This window comes from Prorops nasuta, unplaced genomic scaffold (genome assembly GCF_024137725.1).
Source record: "Prorops nasuta isolate Cenicafe-Biocafe unplaced genomic scaffold, Cenicafe_Pnas_1.2 PNAS00001, whole genome shotgun sequence".
NCBI classification, from domain to species: Eukaryota; Metazoa; Arthropoda; class Insecta; order Hymenoptera; family Bethylidae; genus Prorops; species Prorops nasuta.
In genome coordinates this window covers 12,382,994-12,410,500 of record NW_027116798.1, presented here as the reverse complement: position 1 = coordinate 12,410,500, position 27,507 = coordinate 12,382,994, and the positions used below count along the sequence as shown (strand labels likewise).

At 31.0% G+C, this 27,507-nt stretch overlaps 1 protein-coding gene across 2 annotated transcripts in view; it reads left to right on the top strand.

Moving 5' to 3' along the window:
* Positions 1-27,507, top strand: part of LOC136779621 (leucine-rich repeat-containing protein let-4) — a 1,178,420-nt gene that overhangs the window by 519,702 nt on the left and 631,211 nt on the right. For both annotated transcript variants that reach the window (XM_066737691.1, XM_066738539.1), the window contains exon 4: positions 6,904-7,043. In XM_066737691.1, the coding sequence (XP_066593788.1) occupies positions 6,904-7,043 (140 nt within the window). The remainder of the gene's footprint in view (positions 1-6,903; positions 7,044-27,507) is intronic.

Here is a 27,507-nt window from a genome sequence, read left to right as displayed (position 1 = left end):
ATTAAGAACTATTGATCGTTTTCTATGTATGAGCTAATAGAAAATAAATAGATTGCAATAGAAATAATTAATTAAATCCCAAATACAAGTCTTCGGCTCCTTATTTTTAATTCTACAGCGTTCAAGAATATTCTGCGTAATGTTGAGTCACTTTTTGAATCTAAAACTGTTATAATCATTAATGTTTACAAATATGTAAAAAAAATTTTTTTCATCATGAGAAGACATACTATATAAATATTTACATGCTCAGAATTTATATTTTCTTCTGTAAACTGAACCTTATAAAGAAAGCTTCAATCGCTTTAACCTCCGAATTTGCCTCTGAGTAGCCGAATAAGTACCATAACGCAGATGATAAGGCGCTTGCCTAGTATCTCCGCGGGCTCGGGTTCGATTCCTGCAAATTCATGCAAATTTTTTGAATATTTTTTAATTATTATGTCTTACTTTTATTGTCATTAACCTACTACATTGAATAATAAATTAAAAAATAAAATATTTTTAACAATAACACGAAACATGAGTCATAACAAAATTGATTAATGTTACGTATTTTGATTCATAATTATACTTATTATAAAATGTAATATGTCAGAAAAGCTGCCTATAAATATTTCATCACAATACATTTAATTTCGTCAGCTTTTATCACAGCTGGCCGAAAAGGTTTTCGTTCCGACTAGCTCAGCTCGGCTTGTTGGTTAAACGAGCGAAGATCAAGCGCGAGAAAGAGAGATCCGAGAAAACTATACCTGACTCTCCTGTACTCGAAATATACCGAAGCCAAACGAAGGAGATCGAAACATGTATGTACTGCAGTAATGGTAGGCGTGAACGCTTAGAGAGGCAGTAGTGTGTATTGGTGTCACGGATGCTTTAGTAGCTCTATGTGTTATTGAGTTGATGGAAGAATAGTGGGGGGAGCATTTTAGACCCAGACTGGCTTTACTGGTCTAGCTATTGGTTAGTTTTACTGGCAATTCCATTTAGGCAGAGACTATGCAAAAAAGCAAAAACTATGGATAATCTAGGGCATAAAGAAAAAATTAATCTTAATTTTGTGGATTGTCTTTTCATAAAATGAAAAAAGGCTTATTTATTCGTAAAGGGATCCTTCAAGCTCTCCACTTAGATCAAAATTTCCAGAAAGGGCTATGGCCTCGCTTGAATTCTATTTTTGATTTATTTGGTCTTCCTATGAAGCACGCAGCAAAATGCTCTTTCTGATAAAACAGTAAGATTTTCAAAAACAGAAAAAGATACAATTTCTTATAATCGCTTTGTTAATATAATACTTATTTCTAGACTACTTTAGAGCAGTTCATATCTGTCCAGTCATATTAGCCGAAATGTTAGTCGATACAGGATGTAAAAGGTAGAGGGCTGGAAATTTTTTAAATCTCTCCGGAATGTGGTGAGGAATGATATTTGACCTTGTGCACGCTGGGCGACTGCCGCTTCAGAAATGAAAAATCAAAATGTAATCGAGAGGTTGAAAAATGCAGTGTTTTCAACCAAACTTTGCTTTGTAAGTCATTAATGGTAGAAGCTAGGAAGAAATTTTACCCAGAAGTTTTTGTTCCTAATAAAAATTCCTATAAGATACATCTACTTTCATATGTCAAATTCTAATGACAGAGGCGTGGGAGTAATTTCCGTAAAACAAAGACTTTAAAAATCGCTGTGTTTTTCACAATAAGATTTCAAAAGCTTGCTGAGCACAAATGACCTTAAAATTTTATAGAAGACTTCTCTAAAGCATCCTTGATAGGTATGCAAAAGGATTTTTCGGTCTAGCAAATAGATTCGAAGCAGTCCATTAGTTAATTAATATTGTCAAAGCGATTAGCCCAATTTTGCAAATTGCATAATTTTTCTTTGGCTACTCTCAGCTTAGCCTTTATTTTTTTCCAGGTTCTCTGGATCCTCAAAAATCAACACCAATTATTTTCAATGAAAAAAAGGTACTAACAAAAGCACAGTGATTTTTTCCCCTAATCCATGCATTTTGCAATTGTTTGTTAAGCCTATAACTCTCAAAATAATGACTTGATTTTAAATGCAAAAGCATATGCTGACAGATTTTTTTATCCCGCAAAATCTGAAACTAGTCTCGTTGCATTTGAACTTTTGGCTTCTGAAATAATCAAGCTTGAAGTCAAGGTGCGGTTACGGATAAGCTATTGAAGGTGGAACCACTTTCCAAACAATTTTGCACCCTGTAAGTCAGTAGCTTTTTAGGCCCAATTTGCCATTTAAACATCAGCAGTGCTTCTTAAAAAAAACTCTAATTTAATAGTATACGCGATCGACCGAAAAATGCGTCAAGTTCCGGTGGGCAGCGTGGTGGGGGAAGCAGCTGAGAGCGAGAAAAAACAGACCGCGCTCCATCAAACTCCGACCCAACGAAAGTTTTTCATATGACGGCTTCTAATCCAAAGAAATCGATGATTTTTTTTAAATCGATATACCGTGATGCGACCAGCTTCAGTATGATTGCTACTTACTCCTTACATTAATAGTTTCTTAAGAAATTGTTAGAAACAGTTTTATAATACAAAATTTTGAAGATTTAGCGTAAGATATTGTAACTATTGATCCTTTTGTACTGGAGCAATTATCACTGTTAATTTTACTTATATTTCAATTAGCAGTTAAATTATGAATATCCATTGGCCTTAATGAAACAGTTACGAAGGCCTCTTAAGAATATGGATAATGGTTTTATACAGGGTCTTTTCGTAACAGCGGAGCATAGGAGATTCGTGTTAGTTGACTATAGCACTCGGAATGATGCAATCGGACGCTGATTGGTCAATATTGCGTAGTACCAGCATATAATAGGCCGTTACCAATAGTTAGATACGAAAAATGAGATTCGTCCGCCATTTTGGTGTGTAGAAATGTTTACATGCTCATCGTAACAGAAAGAGGTGTAAAATGGAAGAGTGTCAAATGTTGTCGTTACTAAAGTAAAAATTGAATACTTTGAATGAAAATGAAGAATATTCGAACTTTCCATTCATTATTTTCAATTTTTACTTTAGTAACCTTACTATGTTACATTTCTCCATTTTACACCTCTTTCTGGTAGGATTAGCATGTAAACATTTCTCCACACCAATATGGCAGATGAATCTCATTTTTTGTATCCACCTATTGGTAACGGCTTATTATCTGTTGGTACTACGTAATATTGAACAATCAACGCTCTGAGATTCGATCATTCCGAGTGCTATAGTCAACTAACACGAATCTCCTATGCTCCGCTGTTAGGAAAAGACCCTGTATATACCTGCGATCTTTTCTGCCTGGCTTTAGCAAACCTTTTTACCTGAATAAAGGGATATACATATCTAGATGAGCAGCAGTTATAGGGTGTTTTAAAACATCGTCAAGCTATATGTATATGTGAAAAATAAATGATTTTAAAACATTTTTAATTAATTTGTTACTGGTTGGCAATGATTTGTTTTGTTCATTATAATAATTTAAATGCTATATAGTAAATTATATATTAGGAACAGCTGTAAAAGACCTTGAATTTCCCCACCAATGCCATATAGACGATGTCCACAAAATTTTAATGTCTACTTAAGGGGAATCTGTATATCGACATTACAGAGCGAAATCTTGCGCCAAACCAAACGGCCTGATTTCTTAACCGATTTTCATGTTTATACACATTTTGAAATGCTAGAAAATTATCTAGCGATCTTCGTTGGCAGATTTTTCAAAAAATAAAAAACTAAAAAAAAAAGTGAAATTTAAAAAATCGGCCAACGAAGATCGCTAGATAATCTTCTGGCGTTTCCAAAAAGGTACATAAACGTGAAAGCGGTTAAGAAATGAGGCCGTTTCGTTTGGCGCAAAATTTCGCTCTGTAATGCCGTTATACAGATTCCCTTTAAGTAGACATTTAAATTTTGTGGACACCGTATATATGGCATTGGTGGGGGAATTGAGGGTCTTGTACAGCTACTCCTAATATATAATTTACTATATAGCATTTAAATTTTTATAATGAACAAAACAAATCGTTGCAAACCAGTAACAAATTAATTAAAAATGTTTTAAAATAATTTATTTTTCACATATATAGCTTGGCGATGTTTTAACTCACCCTATATCTGCTGTTCACCTAGATTTGTAAGTACCTTTTATTCAGGTAAAATGGTTTGCTAAAGCAGGGAGAAAAGATCACAGGTATATATAAAACCATTATCCATATTCTTAAGAGGCCTTCGTAATTGTTTCATTAAAGCCAATGGATATTCATGGTTTAACTGCTAATTGAAATATAAGTAAAATTAACAGTGATAAATGCTCCAGTACAAAAGGATCAATAGTTACAATATCTTACGCTAAATCTTCAAAATTTGTATTATAAAACTGTTTCTAACAATTTCTTAAGAAACTATTAATGTAAGGAGTAAGTAGCAAGCATACTAAAGCTGGTCGCATCACGGTATATCGATTTAAAAAAATCATCGATTTCTATAGATTAGAAGCCAAGATATGAAGAATTTTTAGTTGGGTCGGAGTTTGAAGGCGCGCGGTCTGTTTTTCCTCGCTCTCAGCTGCTTCCCCCACCAAGCTGCCCACTGGGACTTGACGCATTTTTCGGTCGATCGCGTATACTATTAAATTAGAGTTTTTTTTAAGAAGCACTGCTGATGTTTAAATGGCAAATTGGGCCTAAAAAGCTACTGACTTACAGGGTGCAAAATTGTTTGGAAAGTGGTTCCACCTTCAATAGCTTATCCGTAACCGCACCTTGACTTCAAGCTTGATTATTTCAGAAGCCAAAAGTTCAAATGCAACGAGACTAGTTTCAGATTTTGCGGGATAAAAAAATCTGTCAGCATATGCTTTTCCATTTAAAATTAAGTCATTATTTTGAGAGTTATAGGCTTAACAAACAATTGCAAAATGCATGGATTAGGGGAAAAAATCACTGTGCTTTTGTTAGTACCTTTTTTTCATTGAAAATAATTGGTGTTGATTTTTGAGGATCCAGAGAACCTGGAAAAAAATAAAGGCCAAGCTGAGAGTAGCCAAAGAAAAATTATGCAATTTGCAAAATTGGGCTAATCGCTTTGACAATATTAATTAACTAATGGACTGCTTCGAATCTATTTGCTAGACTGAAAAATCCTTTTGCACACCCATCAAGGATGATTTAGAGAAGTCGTCTATATAATTTCAAGGTCATTTGTGCTCAGCAAGCTTTTGAAAACTTATGGTGAAAAACAGCTATTTTGAAGTTTTTTTTTACGGAAATTACTCCCACGTGTCTGTTATTAGAATTTAGCATATAAAAGTAGATGTCTTACAGGAAATTTTATTAGGAACAACAAATTCTCGGTAAAATATCTTCCTAGCTTCTACCATTAATGTCTTACAAAGCCAAGTTTTGTTGAAAACACACTGCATTTTTCACCCTCCCGATCACATTTTAATTTTTCATTTCTGAAGCGGCAGTCGCCCAGCGTGCGCAAGCTCAAATATCATTGCTGACCACATTCCGGAGAGATTTAAAAATTTTCCAGCCCTCTTCCTCTTACATCCTGCCAAAATGCTAATATGACTAGACTATATGTCGCGTCACCGAAAAGATAAAACGATTTGAACAAGAATCTACAAATAACGCCGTATTATTTTTCAGACTTTTCAACTAAATACATGCTGTCGAGGATCTATTTAAAAATAGGCAGAAAATGAATTTCATAAGCACCTGAATCAGGAAAAGTAAGACATTATGAGGTAATATTAATATTCGGCGTATAAGCGTGCGTGTGTGTATGTTCATGTACGACTATATGGATCGGTGGAGAAGTACAAACTTCTTTTGTTTTTCGAAGGGGAGCTGCCAACGAAAGTGCGATTAAAGTAATTTTTCCGTTGAATCAAAACCCTGATTTATCGGGTTAAAATTGATTTATCTCAGCAATAATGCTTTTACGGATGTCATAGTATAGCACTTTTCGACTTAGTTTTTGTGCTAAAAAATGTATGGTTAAAATTGAAAGCGTAATTGCTGATACACTCTGTATAATTAGTATTAATACTATGAAAATACTTTATTACGATTAAAATTAATTTTTCGCTAATAAGATTTAAAATTAAGAAAGTTTAAACAATAATGTAGAATTAATTTTCTTTGTATGGATTCTGGCCTTGCCCGGCAGGCAGTGTGTACACAAATAGAAATAATATATATTAATTAATAATTTATTTATTTATTTGTCGGAGTTAAAGGATTTTAGTGCTTTATATTGTAACTCAATTCACACACATACACTTATTGATTAATTATATTACTTGTGTAATATAATGATTGCAACGTTTTATTATGCTGCTGAATTTATAAATACTTTTTAAATTACATGATTTTAATCCTTTATGTTGTCATAAATTTTTATAATATAAACAAATATTTCATTTTAATTTGATTTGTACCTCCAAAGATTTTTGTCTAGCGCTTAGTTTCATTCACAATCCTTTTTGTTGTTATTTTCAGTTTTGGAGGAAAAATTAAATTACTTGTCATCTTGCTTTTTTACACAAATATGTTTTTTGTGGAATTGCACATTAATATACGGTGTTATTTAGCTCTTAAGATAGGCTGCAATATTATTCAATAAAAAATAGTTTATATCAATTAGGGAAAATAAAGTGGCCCTCATTTGAATTATCACAATATCTTCTTCAGATCAAAACAATTATATTATTCTGTATCCTGTTTCAAGGTATCAATGTTATTTTCTAAATATTATTTTCTAAAATACACGTTTTAAAATAATTGTGTGCATTCTTTAAAATACGCATCGCCTATTTTATATCATATAATAGTTTATTTAATGTGATAACTAATATCTCCTTATATTTTTGAAACAGTCGGAAATTAAAAATACTCAACCTGGGAGGAAACGAGCTTACAAATATTCCATCTCGTGCTCTGTCCAATCTAAGAATGTTGAAAAAATTAGAAATGCGGGAAAATCGAATCTCAATTATTAAAGAGGGCAATTTCGAAGGTTAGTAATATTAGACAATTCATTACTTAAATATTAACTACAGATAAATATGTATTTTAAAATTTAAAAGATAAGATTAAAAGACCGCTGTAAATATACTATTTTTCTTATGGCCAGACACAATTTTAATTTTAAATAGATATCTGATAGTACAATTAATTAATTCATGACAAAAATACAGCTAAACAAATAGATAATAACATACGGCGAATATATTGCGTGTCTATTTGATGGGGCAGTTATGTCCCCTCATTAAGGTTTTTATGTACCACGTTAGTGAACTCTGAAAGTCATAGTGAAGAGGACAAAAATCTCATTAGATCACGTGTTATGTTTATATGTTACTGAATGTAATGCTGATTCTCATATAATTCTTTTTTCATTTTTAAATTTTGTGTTTTTTTTATAGAATTACTTCATTAACAAGATTTTAAATCTTCTAAAAATATTATTAACCATTAAATTACATTCATAATGGTTATTTCCATTACGATGTTCTAACCACAGTAAACTTCGCCGCTACCTTCGATCGCCCTTGCATACGATATCTGAGCATCAGCTGGTCATATGAGGGGCCAAAAACAAATCATTATCGTTAGAGGTTCTACCCTCACCATTCATGCTTAGCAGTTACTTAGGTCTAATCAGCCATGCATATATTATAGTACGATATGCCTAATTTGCTCAATGTCCTGCATCGTAAATAGAACGAAGGGTTTCTTGCATGTAGCCCAAATATTGCGATAATAGAAACATTTCCCTATTCACTCACACATAAAAGGGGAGGTGAGGAAACAAGAACATCATCAATAACATGTATGTATTAGGGATTGTCAGGATGATGTAAACTTGCAATACCTAAACCTGCGGTGTACTCCGCATGGCCATAGTTTTATTGGCGAATTCCGATATGCAGAAAAAACCAATTATGTTTGTATAAACCCTTCTTTATGCATCGTTACCATACAGGATGCGCTTGATATACAGGAGAGCTGCCTTGCCTCATGTTCGTCGAGTTGACTCACGCCTGTTCCCGAGTAGAATTTGTAAATCATCACTGACTAGTCATTAGCTAGAAAAGTTGAGTATCACCTCACTGCTAACTAGTCATTTAGCTAGTGCATAGACAGTGGTGTAACGCTTATTTTTTTAGTAGCCGTATAGAATAATTAGGCAGTAGCAAGATAAAAAAAATATACAGGTATAACATTCAATTACCGCAAGCGCTACTAGCCAAAATTTGGTACATAGTTACAAGATCAATAATTTGTCTAATAGCTACCTAAAATTATAATTTTCATCTAGCTCATTATTAACTACTCATTTAAGCTAGTATGGAGGTAGTAATGTAACGCATGGTTTTTTAGTATCTATGTCTAAAAAATATGCAGCTACTAACTAGTAAAATCTAGTTCGTAGCTAGATAATATAAACACTCAAACAGTAAAAGTAATAATAAGATTTGCGGTATTTTTATGGTTATTTTAACTCACCTATTTACCTACTACAAGTGTTATTACAGATATACCTTTATTATTTAAACGATATTTAATGAAGAAAATTGTTACCTTGACATGGACTCGATCCTACAATCCTTGGATGATGAGACTGATTTTTAACCACATGCGCCATTCAATCCGTCTCGAATAATTATAATTATACAGTACATATAGTTTAAAATTATTTTACTACCAATGACGATAAATTTCTAGTTGTAGATGTTGTTGCTTATAGATATATGTAATTTAACGCGTGTGTCAGCACTGCTTTTAATGCCTAAGACCAGATATATTTGAATTATTAATTCCAAGCGATTCACTTAGACTTTACCGTAAAGTACAATGGACAAGAAGGAAAAAACGCTCCAAAGAGTGAGAAAATATCGCAGCATAAGATCCTCAATGGAAAAAATTAGTGGATCTTGTGATATCTCGAGTATGTATAAACTAACCAATCCAGCACAAGCTACCCAAAAATAACCTCTAAAATTTGTATATTTTCTAATAGTTAAAACTAAGGAACTGCACAATGCTGATACATCATCTGCAGCAATTTCAGATGATCTTGTTCATCAAAACATTAATGACAATGAGCAGTTTAATGGTGATAATTTGGAATGTGAAGATAGAGGCAACAGTAGCTGTATTAATTTAGAATGTAGCAACGATTATAGTATTATTGATCAAGAAGATGGAGAAATCGAAGAACTGAGAAATTGGGCTATCTCATGCAATATTCCACTAGCTCATTTAGATAAGCTACTGTGCATCTTAAGAAAAAGAGTTCTACCAAAGCTCCCAAAAACTGGAAAAACTTTTCTTCAAACGACAAAAGCCGCATATAGCATACGTCCAATGATGGCAGCTGATAATTCCCTTGGCGAATTTGTATATCTAGGGATTGAGAAAAGTCTTGCAAATTGCATTGATCCAAATGTGCATGTTAATAGTAATATCTTGCTTCAAATTCATGTGGATGGAGCTTCTCCATACAACTCAGGCACAAAGCAGTTGTGGCCTATTTTATGCAAAGTGTTATTTCAACCAGATATATATAATCCTTTTGTAGTTGCACTATATTGTGGAGACAAAAAACCGAAGGATGTAGATCAATTTACTTTTGATTTTATCGAAGAAATAAACTTATTGCATAAAAATGGCATCCACATTGATGATAAAAAATATTCCGTGGAGTTAAAGCATATTATATGCGACATTCCCGCAAGAAAATTTTTGAAACAAGTTAAAGGTCATGGGGGCTATGCAGCATGCGAACGGTGTAATGTTTATGGTAAATGCGTAGGATTCCCTAACCAACGGGTTGTATATCCCGATAGCAATTGTCAGCTAAGGACTGATCATTCATTCAGAAAACAAGAAAATCCGGAACATCACACTGGCCTGTCACCATTATTACGAATTGAGCCGCCTATTGACATGATTAAATCTTTTCCCTTAGATTATATGCATCTCTGCTGTTTGGGTATAACTAAAAAGTTTTACATAATGGATTTAATATTCACCAGAACTGCAGTAAGACTTGATGTGAATCTTCGACAAAAATTGTTCAATAGGATAGATTATTTACGATCTTTCATACCTTGCGAATTTCAAAGAAAAATTCGCCGTCCTGTACCTAATCTAAAAGCATCAGAACTGCGCTTTATAGCAGTATATGCAGGGCCTATTTTATTTAAAGACATTATGAGCACTGAATTATATCAACATTTTTTGCTATTTCATACTGCTTTGCGAATATTGTTAACCAAAGGACTTGCACAGAGGTTCAACAGTTATGCTAAATCTTATTTAACAGCTTTTTTTGAATCTCTCCCTATATTTTACGGCGAAGAGTGTCACGTATTAAACGCCCATTATCTTCTACTCTTAGCCGAAGATGTTCAATCCAACAATTATACTCTCAATGATTTATCAGCGTTTCCTTTCGAAAGTCAAATTGGTTTCATAAAAAGATTACTGCATTCAGCAAAAAACCCATTGGCACAAATTTGTAGACGCATTCATGAACGTAATTTAATTACCAAAAAACCAGTTATTCCATCGATGCTAACTATTCTAAAGGAAAAGAAATTAAAAAATAATCATAAATTATTGCTTAAATTGCGATATAAAAATTTCACTTTAACTGCTCAAAGTCCGAATAACATAATCATGTTGAATAACGGCACTATTGTTAAAATAACAAACCTAAGATATAAACTTAGTACATTAAATGCCATACAAATCACTGGATTTAAGTGGGGAAAAAAAGGAGCAATTTTTAACTATCCCACTAATTCAACGGATTTAAACATTTGGGAATTGAATAAGAAGGTGTCCCAAAATGCTGTAACCTTTAAATTGAAAGACATTAACTTAAAAATGATAAAGATGCATGTGCCTTATCTAAAAAATAATAAGAAGTCAGAAAAGATATATGTGTTACCTTTACTTCACTAAATAATAGTACATAAAATATTACTGTTGCAATTACTAAGTATAAGTTGTATTTTACAGTTTTTAATTTTTAAAATTGCATTTCACTATGGAGTATTTTATAGCTTATATTTATAGACATTGTAATTATTATAGTAGATATTATTTAATCTTGAAAATAGTAATATTATTATGCGTTTGGATCTACACGTTAAAAATACTTCTTCATATTATTCCTGTCCTATATCACATTCTTCCCTTATTGGATTTGCACGTCTTTTATCCCAGTCTTTGGAATTAGTTAATACAGTTCCAATTAATTTCTCTAAACATTTCTCTGAGACTCTTTCTTTAATCGTTCCATTATGACTCTTTGTTGTAAACACATCTGTAATTTTCACCATTTAATAATTAATTAACGTATCATATAAGAATATTGATGTAGTGCAAGATGCACATTAAGCCAATGATAATAAAAAGACAATATGTAACTATGAATATGTATATTCTCAGTGCCATCTATTATAAATTCTTCTAAATTTTCAGTATATATTTTGTATATGCACAGAGTTACACACATTCTCAATTTAAGGTCATTGTGTTCATGGCTCTATGACTCTATATATATCATTAAATTTATAAAGTAACGTTATAAACTTACTAATAATACTTTCATAAAATTTTGAAGGTTTCAGCGTATATTTTCCAGTAACTGCCTTAACACATGTGAATTTTGTGGTTAAATTTTGATGTAAAAACTTCCTTATTACTGCAAGGACATTTTTAGACAAGACAGTTTTTGAATCAATGACAAACCCAATGATAGCTTCCTGAAATAATGTTTAAAATATATAAGAGTGAATGAATAGAAATTTAATTTTAGATAATTATATTAAACAAAATTATATTACAAAGTCACCACGAATATTGTCATTATGTAATAAGGAGTCAAAGTTGTCAAATTGCTCTTTGGTGTCTAGAGGCCATTTAATATTGTTTTCGTACATCCAACTATAATCCATTGATTTTCCAACTGGTCTGTTCGAGACTACATATTCTTCCATCTTATTTATCAGTAGTTTGATGTCATCCCGTATTAGTCTAGTTTCATATTTTATAGATTGTATCTCACGCATTATAGTCTTAAAATCTTTAATTGATATAAGATTAAAAAAAATAAAATGTTCAAATAAGGCAACAGTAGTCATATAAGGTACTAACCATTTACACTAATTGATGACACATCAGGATTTTTTAATGAAAAACCTACAATTATTTTGGGTATTATAGTAGCTATTATACATTAGCCATTTAAATTTTATCTTAAAAATACAATCTTTTATAATTATGTGACTTACCAGCAGAAACTACATTTTCAATGTCTTTTAGTGGATTCAACAGTAATTGGTGTTCTTCGTTAAATGAACTTTTCTCAGAATAATCAGACGATGAGTCTATTTGAAAAGATAAATTAAAAATTATAATGAGATAATTAATATTAGTCACATAGGTTTAATTAAAAAAATTATGAATTATATATATATAATTACCACTATTTTTTGACAATGTTGGTTTTGATTTCTTTCCATTAATTCCATCAACGCATGGCAAATATTCCTTTTTTTTATTAACTTGGCTTATCGTTGGCTTATTCTGTTCCCCTTCGCAGTCTGTAGTACATATAAAGTCCATATCTTTTAAACTTTCCAACTTCTTCGTAGCCTCCAAGTAAGTATCTAAACATCATTTCCATCAATATAAACTGTATTAATACAATATTTTTAAATTCAAATTATTTAACATAATATTAATGCCTTACCTGCGCCAGTAATGATTTCAATTGAGTAATTTGGCCAGCTTTTTAATGGATTTTCATTTTTTTGGACAATATCGTGAAATTGTTTGCATCTTTTCGACGTGTAAGGGGGAGGCAAAAACTTTGTTGTCAGCTCAGAATTCTCTGGATTGAATATAACCCACTTAGATGGAACTATATCAATAGTTTGCTGCCCCTTTCCTCCAGCAGTAAATTTAATAATTTTGAAGTTAGTTTTTTTTTTATTTTGAGACATTTTTTTAATTTAAAGTGATTTCTAAATAATTATAACGTATATTGTTATCTCATTCGCTTATTTTCGCACTGTAGCCAGACCCTCCAGAGACTACCTTCACTTTGAGTCTACGCTTCTAGATGGCAACCCACGGGAAATACCTCTCCCCACTGTGCCTCCCAATACCGTATACCATATACGCTGGAGAGACATGATGGGGAGTAAGATTTCCCACGACTTGCTATCACTGGTCAGTATCCGGAGACAATGCGAAAACTAGGTGAATAGAGCAAGAAATTAAACGTTGTGATTATTTAACGAATTGCTTACAAAATTTTAAAGATGTCTTGAAATAAAAAAAAACTAATTTTCAAATTATTAAATTTACTGCTGGACGACAGGGGCAGCAAACAATTAATATAGTTCCATTAAAATGCATTATGCCGAATCCAGAAATTTCTCAACTAACAACGGCCATCCTATCCTTATAAATAGTCACGATTTCTTTACAGAACCAGTAAACAAAAACAATAGCACGAACTGTGCTTTAGTTCCCGGAGAATCGTTTTTTCCTGTAAAAGGTCCAAAGTTGTCGCTAACACTTTTTTTACCCTTTGATTCTGACCATCGACTGTCCCATCTCTAATTTCAATACGAAACAACGTTGTAATAATTAAATACGTAATCGATACACTTTCGAAACGTTTTCCTTAATTTAATTGAAATTGTTGGCATTTTCAGTTAAATAACTGCGATTCTATTAGTATAAATTAGGATAATTTTGAATTTCTTATTATATATCAATTAATTATGTTTCTAACACTAGGTAAATAGATTGAATTTTCTATTTAATTAAAGAATATTTATTAAGGACTTTGAACTATACATATAGTATTTATCGATTTTAAAATAACCCAATCTGCAATGCATTTAGATCGACTTATTTTAAATTTAAAATGCCATTGATTTATTATTAATAAATGTGCTTTTGATTCTTAATTGAAAAATACTACAGAATACCTTATTTTAACTTTATCACATAATTATTTCGAAAAGAAATGAGCTCTAAAAAAATGTTTTAACTGAAAACTTCTTAACTTTTAGGGTGACATAAATAATTAATATTATTGGTTTGACCTTGAATCTTATTTTGAAGATAATATAAGGGCTATCTTAAGCTTTTTAAATAGAAAAAAATATTTTAAATTGCATATTCTTTTAATTTATATTAAGGGCTTTCAAAAACAGTATATACAAAATATGCCAAAATAATTGACTGATCAGTCAATGCGCTTTTTTAAATTTATTAATTATTGCTTGCATTTTACTCAGCATTCAACAGAAACTAGAAATTGTATATGTCTACCATTTTTTTACTGTTTTTAATTAATCTTAACTGGTTAACTATTAGGCACTAGCATAGTTTCAAATCATATTCCAACCATGCCATCTACAACCAGATGTTAATTGTTAGTTGGAAACATTAGTCTCTGACTGTGTACGAAATCGTATTTGTCTTCTCTATTTTTAAATGGTTAAACATTAGGCACTGACAGGGTTCAAAATCATATTCTAGCTGGGCAATCTATAACCAGAAACTGCAAGATAGTCATTAGACACAGACTGAGTACAAATTATATTCGTACCCGCCATCTTTAACTAGTTAAAACTTGTTAGTTATTAGGTCCTATTTAAGTATAAAATCGTATTCTAACCACGCCATCTATAATCAGAAATTTCTAGTTAGTTATTAGGCAGAGACTGAGTACGAATTGTATTTGTACCCGCCATCTTTAACTAGTTAAAACTCGTAAGCCATTAGGCCTTGGCTTTGTATAAAATCATATATCAATCACGCCATCTATATCCCAAAATTTCTAGTTAGGCATTAGGCCCAGAATGGATACAAAAATACAAAATCGTAATCTTTAAAGCGTCATCTGTAACTAGAAATTTTTGGCTAACCTTTAGACAATGACTATGTCATACATATAACCATAACCTACAAAAAAAATATTTGGACTACTAGTAGACATAGGCTATGCTCAAAATATTATCTAGAAAATATTAGTCCCGGATGAGTTAGCCACTATCTAATTAATGTATCTAGCAATTACTAGATGGTGGCTAGCCTAAAAATGACAAATTCTAGACAAAATTCTACTCGGGTTCTCTGTGCACTCATGCACAATTGAATACCAGCTTGTAACCATGACCCACCTGACAGTCCCATAACCAACACGTCACACTCATCAATGAGCCAGTATGATGTGCAATCGTCTCATTTGACATGCAAAGCCCAACTACATATTCACATTTCGACTCCTTAATGGACTAGAGTACGTGTCTTATGTAAGTGTCCCCGTGCCTATAAAAGTGAGATCACTCTTATGGATGATGTTAGACTAAGCGATAGTTACATTCAATACAGGTTGTAACGAAAGGACCGTCTTTTCTCGTAACTGGAAGTTCGGGGTAACCACCCGAATGCACGTGTAAAATTTTGTTCTAATCGTTCAAGGGATTTAAAGATTATTTCCATTTAAAAATCACCCTTTTTTATCCTTTTCGAATGGCTTTAACTGGATGATAGATAGTGGAGAAAGTGAAAAAACAATAGATGAACACCCCGCTAACATATAAAAATTATCGATCGAAAGCGGTAATACGTTTACTATTTATTTCTTTAATTTGATTATTAAATTAATTTAAAAAATAGCAAATTTCTTTTCGTTACAGTTCCAATTCAATTCAGTACAGGTATCATTGACTGAGTTAATAGAAAGGGCGAGAAGGCGCAATGAAATGAAAGTATTCGAAGCTAAAATGTCGCGCGAACGTACTGATAATTTAATAGGGCATGCATGAGGGCATTATCTTACTACTAAGGAAACTAAAGAAAAATGTTTAAAATCAATTCATTGATAATAGAGAAAATTAAACTTACCCATTTAATGTTCTTCAAGTTCCTTTACATCGAATTTTTTTAAAAAGCTTCAAACTGGCTCCTCGATGATTTTAGGAAAGCTTGCTATTGCAATTTTTGCATTTAACCACTCGCGAATTTAAGCAAATTAGGTATTAACTTATGTATTTTCAAAACACTGGTTAATTTGACACTTTTCAACTATTTAAGTAGGATCTGATAAAACGTGGTCGATATAAATTATTGATTATTCTTTGTCTCTGTGACTCTCTCCTTAGCCTACTTTAAACAGTTCACAAGTGTCAAATTAACCAGTATTTTGAAGAAATGTAGGTTAATACTTAATTTAATTAAATTCGCGAGTGTTTACAAGCAAATTTAGTGACACTGTGCTTTCTGAAATTAATCGAGGAGCCAGTTTGAAGCTTTTTCAAAAAATTCGATATGAAAGAACTTGGGGGATAATAAATGGGTAAGTTTAATTTTCTCTATCGTCAATGAATTGATATTAAATCATTCTCTTTAGCTTCGTTATTAGAAAGAGAATTGCCCTCATACATTTCCTATTAAATTATCATTGCGCTTGTGCGATATCTTAGCTTTTAATACTTTCCTTTTCATTACGTCTTTTCGCTCTTTCCATGAATTCAGTCAATAACACTTAAATTAAATTGAAATGGAATTGTAATGAAATGGAATTTGCTATTTTTGAAATTAATCTAATAATCAGATTAAATAAATAAATAGCAAATGTATTATTGCGTTTTTATATTCTAGCGGGGTGTTCATCTATTGTTTTTTGACTTTTTTAGCCTTCCATTGTGCAGTTAAAATCGTTCAAAAAGGACAGAAAATGGGTGATTTTTAAATGGAAATAACTTTTAAACCCCTTAAACGATTTGAACGAAATTTTACACATGCACTCAGGTGGTCACCCTGAACCTCCAGTTACGGGAAGAGGCGATCGTTTCGTTACACTCCATATTTTCGCCCAGTTTGCATTGACTGCAAGATGTATATTATGTATGTTGAAACCAGGTGAAAGACATTATAGCATTTTAAAACTGATGCTACAAACACAAACTAACCCAACTAACATAAACATGCCTAATCGTTTAATTCAGTATTGTTTACAATGATTTAAATGTCAAATTTTATCATGTGAAATACTGTATATGATATATTGATAGGTGAAAGCATTAACGGTTGATAAAATTTAAATCAAGAGACACTGTAGTGTCTCGACGGCAAGTACATGAAAGTAGGTATAGACGTATCTATACCGCCGTCGAGGCACTACTATATCTTATACAGCAAGTTTGGCCGTCTCAATTTTTAAATCGATTTTTCTCCGTGAATCAAGAGACACGGTAGTTTCTCGACGTCAAGTACATAAAAGTAGAAAAAGTCATGCCTATACCGCCGTCGAGGCACTACTCTCTTATACAGCTAGTTGAGGCGTCCCAATTTTCAAACCGATTTTTCTCCGTGAATAATCCATTGCCATTATTTAAGTAAAGGTTTTTTTAAAATGGTTTTGAAAAAGCTTTCATTTGCGCCTAAGAACATCAAAATCGGTTCACGCAGTCCAGAGATCTCATACTCTGTTAGCTATATATATATCGAAAATAAAATTTTCCTTCATAATCTTCTTCTTCTCCAGCCAGAATGTATGTCTCGGGCTGAAGTTGGTCGCTAAGAAAAATGACGTCATTTTCACAACGCTTCCAACATAATATACTCAACGATCAAACTATATGGTTGTGAACTGTCAATTCGGCGACTATATTAAACTGTGTAAATTGTAATGTGAGATTATTTTTATTTAATGCAGTGAGGTTATTCATCGTGTTGCGATATTGCATCTGTTAATTTCTACAATCACAAATAATTCAATTAACAGTGACTGAAGGATTCGCGAATTAGATAAGTATAACAATATATTTTACAATACAGGATGTAGTATACTTTGTGGTACTTTGTGGTATTTCTTTTTCAGATTAAATTAAGACAGAACATTTTCATATTCATTGATGAGGATAGAGCTGACTGGATTAAATAAGATTAATATTTACAACTCTGTGTCTATGAGAAGTATACTTTCAACATTAATGTGCATCGGTCATTATCAGGAGAATATTAATTGAAAGAAATTGTTAAGGTAATCATATGCTAAATTGTCAGGCATTGAAATGATTAATCAAATGCATGTTTTGCTTTTTGTTTTCTTTAAACTGATATTGATTGTAACTATCCGATAGGTTATATCATATATATACGCACAAATATTTCAGATTAAATTATGGCAATGCTTATTTTAAAGATATGAAACATTCCAAAGAATCTTCATTTACGTAAAATACAAGTTAACCAGTATTTGGATTTGAACAAATTATACGATAGTAGATGTTTACAAAAGATGCGAAGACAACCAAATATTACAGAAGTTAGGTCAACAAGCAATAAAGAAAATGGAGATGGGGCAAAATCAAATACTGGTAAGTAACTGAGATGCTTCATGTTGCTTCAAATATTTATTTTCTTTGAAGATTAAGATTGTTAAATGATGAATTTGATTTCAGGCTTACTCATAGTGTTATCATTTAGTATTTTACAGTCACTGTGGAAGTGTCTTATAGCAAATGGTAATACTTGTGCTTTGACATAAATACATTTGGTACAATAGAGTTAAAAATCCAAGGAAGAAGGTTCGCTCACATACTGACTATTGAAGTTGAATCAACAACTGGGCTTTTCACTCCTGTATTCTGGTACTTGAAACAGGCAAAGATGAAAGCATGGAAAGATTGGCAAAGTAAGAATAAGCCAATATTCAGAAAAACGTCATCAATTTCTCAGCCATAATTTAAGGATGAGACTCATTGGATGAAATTCTGAAAAATTGAGTTAATAACTATTAATTGTTTTCCTCTGTTACCTATGCTAGTATTCTAGGCCAAAGGCAGTATACTGGTCATTGGTATGGATGAAAAAATGCAATGTTTATTCTCAATTGAAAGTCAGTCCAAAAATTAATGGTTTCTACTCCATTTTGTAGCACCAGAAGTCCGACCAGTTTCAACAGTGTATAGAAATTAGCGAAACGAACATCTGAGGACTCTGGCACAGGAAATGTTATAAGGATAGAACATACAGTGAATAAATTTGGGAAAATGAAAGCAGTATATCTAAATTAGAGGCTTCCATTGCATTAATTTGTGTATTTTCGAGTTTATATTGATGAAAAGAAAATACAAATGGCACTATTTTGCTTGAAAAAGAGCCCTGATTCATAGTTGATATTGGGAGTAACAGTTAAGAAAAAGAGATGAATTTCTAACCAAATTCTTAAAAGTGAAGGGCTTGTAGATGATTTTGGGTATACAATTTTGGAATTAAAAATCACATACTTGATGAAAATTATAACAAAATCATGTAGATCTGTAAATATGAAAAGAATTCATGATTGCAATATTTAACATTTGATGGGGCATTCGGTGAATAAATTTAGGAAGCTGAAAACTATATATCTAAAGAAGAGAGGCATCCATTGCAGGAGTTGGTGTATTTCCTAGTGTATATTAATGAAAGGAAAATATAAATGGCATTAATGTGATGGAGAAAGTGCCATAATGCAAAGTTGATATTGAGAGTGAAAGCTAAGAAAAAGGTGGAAAAATGAGTCAATTCATAAGAAAATCCTTGAGAGGGAAAAACTTGCAGGTGATTTTGGACATACAACTTTGGAATTAGAAATCACATAGTTGATGAAAATTATAATAAAATCATGTAGATGTGTAAATATAAAAGTAATTCAGGATTTCAATATTTCACATGTAATAGAGCATACGATGTGTAACTTCAGGAAACTGAAAGCAGTATACCTAAAAATCATAGGCTTCCATTACATTAACTGGTACATATTTTGCAGTTTATATTAATGAAAAGAATATATAAATGTCACTAGTTTATCAGGGAAAGAGCCATAATGCAAAGGTGATAGTGAGAGCAACAACTAAGAAAAAGGTGGATTTAAACGTAAATTTAGAAATAAATTTTTGAAAGCGAGAGGCTTTAAGGTGATTTTGGGTATAAGATGTTGAAAATATAATTCAAACAGTCATTGAATCCTATGTTAAATGCATCTAAAAGTGTAATTATGATAAGAACTCATCATTGTAGTATTTTGTATTTTACTTATTAGATTTGTAAATTAATATCTCGAATTGAAGCGTTACATTATGGAACGATCACAACATTGGAAAATGTTTTGTAAGATTGAATTAGTTAAAACAATTTTTTAGTTTTAATTCCTATATTCTTACAAAACGTTATAAGATCCCACAAAAAACAAGCTTCGCTTGTAAAAAATGGACGGCAAGTACATAAGTCGTATCTAGCATGATTAATATATAATAATATAAAATATTTTAATTAAAAAAAATAGTGAAATCTAAATGTTAGGCAAGTATAAATTTTTACCATGGCGAAAATTGAAATTTGGAAAAAAGTAAATAGCAATACCAAAATTACTTGCCGGGCCCGTAATATCCATGTGTAAGTCGTTATCTTGCTATATAAGCGTTGCTTCTCGTAAGTTATAAATGTGGCTATTTAATACGACTGCACACAACGGGCCCGGCAAGTAATTTTTGTATTGCTATTTACTTTTTTCCAAATTTCAATTTTCGCCATGGTAAAAATTTATACTTGCCTAACATTTGGATTTCACTATTTTTTTTAATTAAAATATTTTATATTATTATATATTAATCATGCTAGATACGACTTCCCACGTAGCACAATTGTGATAACCGACGTCATTTTTGCGTTAGTTTTATGTGAAAATAGTGATGTTAATCTGCAACGTAAAATTAACATAATATAAATGTCATATAATTAACAGCACATTTTAAGATATCACAACAACAACAGTTTTACAACATTCTCGTGATGTCTGGTTTTTAACATATTTAAAAAGTTATTATTGATAACGTCACCTTATTAACATTACACCGACAAAACTTCTGTAATATCATAGCGATATCGAATCTTTAATATGAGTAAAATGTTATAATTAATGACGTCCCATTTTTAACATTACACCGACAAGATTTTAGCAATATCTTAGCGATATCAAGTCTTTAACGTATGTAAAACATTAAAATTAATGACTTCCCCATTTTAACATTACACCAACATTACTCTTGTAATATCTTGACGACATCAATAATATTGGTAACGGTTTCTTTGCAGCATCATAATAACTGTGCCATTTTAGTAGCATATAAATGTAATTTTCAGTGTTTAAGTCGGGCACAACATGTTAATTAAACTTTATATACAATTACTTTTTATTGGCGATGATATATTTTGAAGTTTAAATAAATGAAAGATGTTTTATATATTTAATCATGACAATTATTTATTTTATAATTATATAAAGTATTTTATGTTCACTGTTGTAAATTTATATAATAACAAAAAATAGTAATATAAAGAAAAGTTTCCATATTTTTTTCTAAGAATTACAGTTTCCAACATATATTAATTTATATATATTATTGCAACAGTGCATATGTAATGAAATTTTAACATATAAAATATATAAGTTTAAATATTTTTAACACCATACATTATAATGAAAAATATAAGGATGAAAACGATTTAAATATATTTAAGATTTAAGCAAATTGTTATTCATCGCATCTTGTGAAATATCTAATCTTTTTCGCTTTCGTTCGCATCGCTGGGTGCCGTACCTAAAGAAGTCTTTCGCGCACTTTTCAAAATCGGTGTCTGTTCCACATGGATATATCGATTTCACTGTACCTATAAAATACAATTGATAAAACCATTATATATCCTATAAAATATTTATAGAATATCTCGCTCGATTACCTTTTAATTCAGATATCAAAGTTAGATTTTCTATTTTGAAATTATTTTTTGCCCCAGTCCACGAGCATTTTCTGGACAAGTCATCGCTAAATACCTTTCCTAGACATCGCCTTGTCAACTTGGTTACATTTTCACCGCCTACAGTCCTTAATACTTGACACTATTTTAATTAACATTCAGAATATAATTTTCACACTTATCATTATAAAAACTAAAATTTACAAATTTTGTAATCATGATTTTCTGTAATTAATAATAAATATATAGTTACAAATGCTCTTTTTTCTGGTGAACTCTTTAACTTATTTTCTAACTCTTTTATGTCTTCTATAGTATTTAGTGGCAAATTAAAATTAGTATCAGGAAAAATATGAAATCCTGAAGATGCTCTTGTTACTACAGTTTCTATACTATTTTTATATTCTTCAATTAATCCACTTAATTTTACAACTTCCTGTGTTAAAATACAAATTTCTGCTTGACATGCTAAATAGAAAAACCATTAAATTAGTAAAGCATTTTATGATTACCAAAACAAATCATTGTTAATATCTCTATGGAAACCTTTACAGCAGGTGTGAAGATTTTTACCATTATTTATAATAGTAGTATCTTCCAATAATATATTTATAGGACTAAGACATGGATAATTATTCTGGGGTGTTCTTATATCGGGATGACGTACTTCTATATCTCTTTGAGGTGTCTCTGTATTACGTTGCTGTACATCTATTTCAACATTATTTGTAGCGGCGTTTGTTACATTAGCAGCACAATCTGAAAGTAAATTAAATTTTGGTAAGGTAATAATCATATACTAAGACAATTTTAAGATTTAAAAATAATTAGAGCTTCAACCATTATCATTATCACTGAGTGTAAATTCATCCTCTCCTTCAGATTCCGTAGATGAGTTAGCATCAGTAAAATCTGAAATTATAGAATTAATACAATAAAACATTTTACTTTAAACCAATTAAAAGAAAAATTAGAATTATCTTACCTTTAAATATTTTAGGTTGTACACTACGGTGACCCTTTCCCAAAGGCTTATTTTCATAGTCCGTAGACTCCAAAGCAGCAAACTGTTGTTCATATCGAATAGCAGAATCACAATCACCTGAAAACAATGAATGTCTGGGTTTAAATATTTTTCCAAATTTAAGCATTTACAAGGCGATTTTATTATGCATTATAACCAACCAAATGTTCTGATAATTTGACATTTATAGACCGGCCAATTCTCATCAGGTGCAGATGCTTTTTTCATTAGTGACTTATAATTTTTTGAGTTGCTAGGCCATGAGCAATATGAAATATTATTCTTCACAAATGTCCAGGATAATGGTACTGTAGACACTTCTTCATCACTACCTTCATGTAGAAACTTAACCACTGAATAATTTTTTAAGTTACTTTCCTAAATAAAAATATTTCAGACGATAATAGTTTTTCTGGAATCCATAATTTCTGTTATAATTCTACTCGGATATTTAAAAAAATTATATTAACATGCAAATGTATACAAAGGTTTCTATGACATAAAAAGCCTTTTTCTTACCTTCCTGGTTTTACTAGGTTTCAAAGTCTTCATTTTTTCCCGATTGAAAATGACTTCCTATACTTTTTGTCATACACTAAATTAAACTTCTATCTGACAACCTTATTTTTTCTCGTAATCTAGGTCATTTTTCATATGCATTTGCTTGTCTTCAATTTATAAATCTTCCAAATATATCGCCAAAAGACAGAAAAATTACAATTTATACGTATACGTTGTAAAATAATTTAACTACAAGTGACTATTATTTCCGTTTTAAAATCATTTAAATAAAAACTTAAACACATTTCTCTCACTGTAAATATTTTTTCATAACGTCATATAATAACCAAACAATAAATTGGAAAGTATTTTATACTTTAAAATATGTGATAGTTAATTACAAATGAACTTTTGTCTCATATCTGTACCTTGGGCGTCTTAGGCATTGCAACAATTGTGATTTGGCGCCATTATCATAGGCTGCGTTCCTTCGTCTACTGCCAGTACTGAAAACCTATATTTTACGCGACATATATTGTAGAGTTTTAGCACTCGCAGTTAACAAACGAACGCAGCCATATAGACGAAACGTATACGGTATAATGTGCAGGACTACGGCCACTTTAATAATGGCGTCAAATCACGACTGTTGCAATGAGACGCCTGAGGTACAGATATGAGACAAAAGTTCGTTAGTAATTAATTATCATATACTTTAAAATTTATTATTTGGTTACTATATGACGTTATGAAAAAATATTTATAGTGAGAGACATGTGTTTAAGTTTTTATTTAAATGATTTTAAAACGGAAATAATAGTCACTTGTAGTTAAATTATTTTACAACGTATACGTATAAATTGTAATTTTTCTGTCTTTTGGCGATATACTTGGAAGATTTATAAATTGAAGACAAGCAAATGCATATGAAAAATAACCTAGATTACGAGAAAAAAGGTTGTCATATGGAAGTTTAATTTAGTGTATGATAAAATTGTAACGTATAGGAAGTCATTTTCAATCGGGAAAAAATGAAGACTTTGAAACCTAGTAAAATCAGGAAGGTAAGAAAAAGGCTTTTTATGTCATAGAAACCTTTGTATACCTTTGCATGTTAATATAATTTTTTTAAATATCCGAGTAGAATTATAACAGAAATTATGGATTCCAGAAAAACTATTATCGTCTGAAATATTTTTATCTAGGAAAGTAACTTAAAAAATTATTCAGTGATTAAGTTCCTACATGAAGGCAGTGATGAAGAAGTGTCTACAGTACCAATATCCTGGACATTTATGAAGAATAATATTCCATATTGCTCATGGCCTAGTAACTCAAAAAATTATAAGTCACTAATGAAATAAGCATCTGCACCTGATGAGAATTGGCCGGTTTATAAATGTCAAATTATCAGAACATTTGGTTGGTTATAATGAATAATAAAATCGCCTTGTAAATGCTTAAATTTGGAAAAATATTTAAACCTAGACATTCATTGTTTTCAGGTGATTGTGATTCTGCTATTCGATTTGAGCAACAGTTTGATGCTTTGGAGTCTACGGAATATAAAAATAATCCTTTGGGAAAGGGTCACTGTAGTGTACAATCTAAAATATTTAAAGGTGAATTTAGATTATCATTTGTTTGGTTGTTTAAACTTTTTCTTAGTTTATGCCTATATATTTACATTATTTTATATTCTGTAGATGCTAATATAACCGAAACTGGAGAATTGGAAGAATGTTCTCTTTATCATAATGCAAATGGTAAAAACTCATTTTACTTTTAAATGTTAAGAATATCTCAGAAATACATGAGTAATAACATGAACATTAATTTGTTTTTTTTTTTGTAGATTTGAATTTTAATTTGGAAGGACCTGCTCCGGGAAGTACTAATGAGGCTAGTTTTCAAAAGGAACTGATTCTCAAAACAGCTAACAAGCAAACCGGTGTTTTTGCTGAAAAAGTTTCTCAGTTTAATGGTTGCTCTAAAGTAGGTGGATAAATAGTAACAAAATATATTAATACTCTCAAATTTAAAAGATTTGTAAATTAATGAATATAAATTGTTTGTTTAAATGAAATAATTTTTGCAGGAAAAAAAATATTTAAGATCAAAAAAGTCTTTGGCTAATGTATGTAAACGTACAAAACAAAGAAACTTTCATGATAAATTGAACATTTTGAAGTTAAAAGTTCGGCAGGAATTTTTATTAAGAATTATTGATAACAATACAAATAAGGAAAGCTCTTCAATAGACGCGTCGCAAAGATTTGTGATTAATGAAACCATAGCAAAAAACGACAGCTTAGTAATTCATTATGAAGAACCAGTACAATGTGATTCACACGTGGATTTAAATTCTGAATTGAATAGTCAAATTTTAAGTCTAAACCAGGTGCATAAAGAAATATCAAAGGCAGACAGTAATAAAGAAAATTTCTGCCGGAATTTAGCTTTATGGGCTATAAGTAATAATATTAATCATTCCACATTGAATGGATTATTGAAAATTGTTAAGGATGTTGTACCTTTTCCATTACCTATAGACTCAAGAAGTATATTGAAGACAAGCAATAAGAAATGTAATGTTCATGAATTGAAACCTGGATTTTATTATCATTTTGGAATTGCAAATGGTATTTATTACAGATTACAAAATATAAATGTATATGTTCCTGACAAGCTGCATATAATATTAAACGTTGATGGGTTACCACTTCATAAGTCAAGTAATGGACAATTTTGGCCCATTTTAATTAGTATTAGTAATATTAATATTACGGATCCTTTTGTGATAGGAATTTACTACGGAAAAGCAAAGCCAGATTGCTGTGAAGAATTCATGAGAGCATTTATTGACGAATTTCTGGAAATAAAAGAAAACTTTTATTACAAAGATAGAAAACATATTTTATCATTGCAGTCCATTATATGTGATGCTCCTGCCAAGTCGTTTTTGCTGGGAGTTAAAAATCATACCGGTTATTTCTCTTGCACTAAGTGCACTGAAGAAGGAGAATATCTAAATGCTCGCATTTCCTTTCACGAACTAAATGCACCCCTAAGAACAGATGGAAGCTTCCGATCAGAAGAGCAAGAAGAGTATCATATAAGAAAAACTGCCATACTAAAATTGCCCATCGATATAGTGAATTCTATACCCTTAGACTACATGCATCTAGTATGCCTTGGTATGGTTAAGAAATTGATGTTGTTTTGGGTAAAAGGACGGAAAGACATACGTTTGACAGTGGATCGAGTGAAAACAATAAATCTGAAGTTGTATAAAATACGACAGTCCATTCCTACAGAATTATCAAGATTGCCCCGTAAATTAGAAGAATTGGACAAATGGAAGGCAACGGAATTTCGACAGCTATTGCTTTACACGGGACCAATCATTTTTAAAGCGGTATTAAGAAATAAATTATATAGACATTTTATGCTACTTAGTGTATCGATAAGAATTCTTTGCAGTAAGTCCCATATAAAAACTTATTTACACGTTGCCAGAGCGAATTTACTACAATTTGTTTTACAATATGGACATTTATATGGTTATCAATATATTACTCATAACGTTCATAACTTAATACATATTTCTAACGATTGTATTATTCATGGGCTTCTGGATTCATTTAGTTGTTTCCAATTTGAAAATTATTTAGGTAAATTAAAAAAAAAATAAAAAATTCCAAATCTCCTTTACAACAAATAATAAAACGAATAAATGAAGAGCGTATTCTAAACGTTCCGTCAAATGAAAAAAGCTTTCCTATTCTAAAACAATATTTTACTGAAAACTGTAAAATTTCATATAAGAAATTAATAACAAATGACTTTGTTGTAAGTGTTTTCCCTAGAGATAGATATTTTTCTATGAAAGATAACTGTATAGTACAAGTTGAAAATATATTCTTAAATGATGATCAAGAAATAATAGTGAAATGTAGAAAGTTTAATAAGCTTTACCAAGCTTTTTACCAACCTTTAAGTTCTACGAAGATGCAAATTTATTTAGTAAATAATTTGGCAGTTGAGACTACTAATTACACTCTAAATGATATTAAATTTAAACTGTTTCACTGTAGAGTTAATTCAA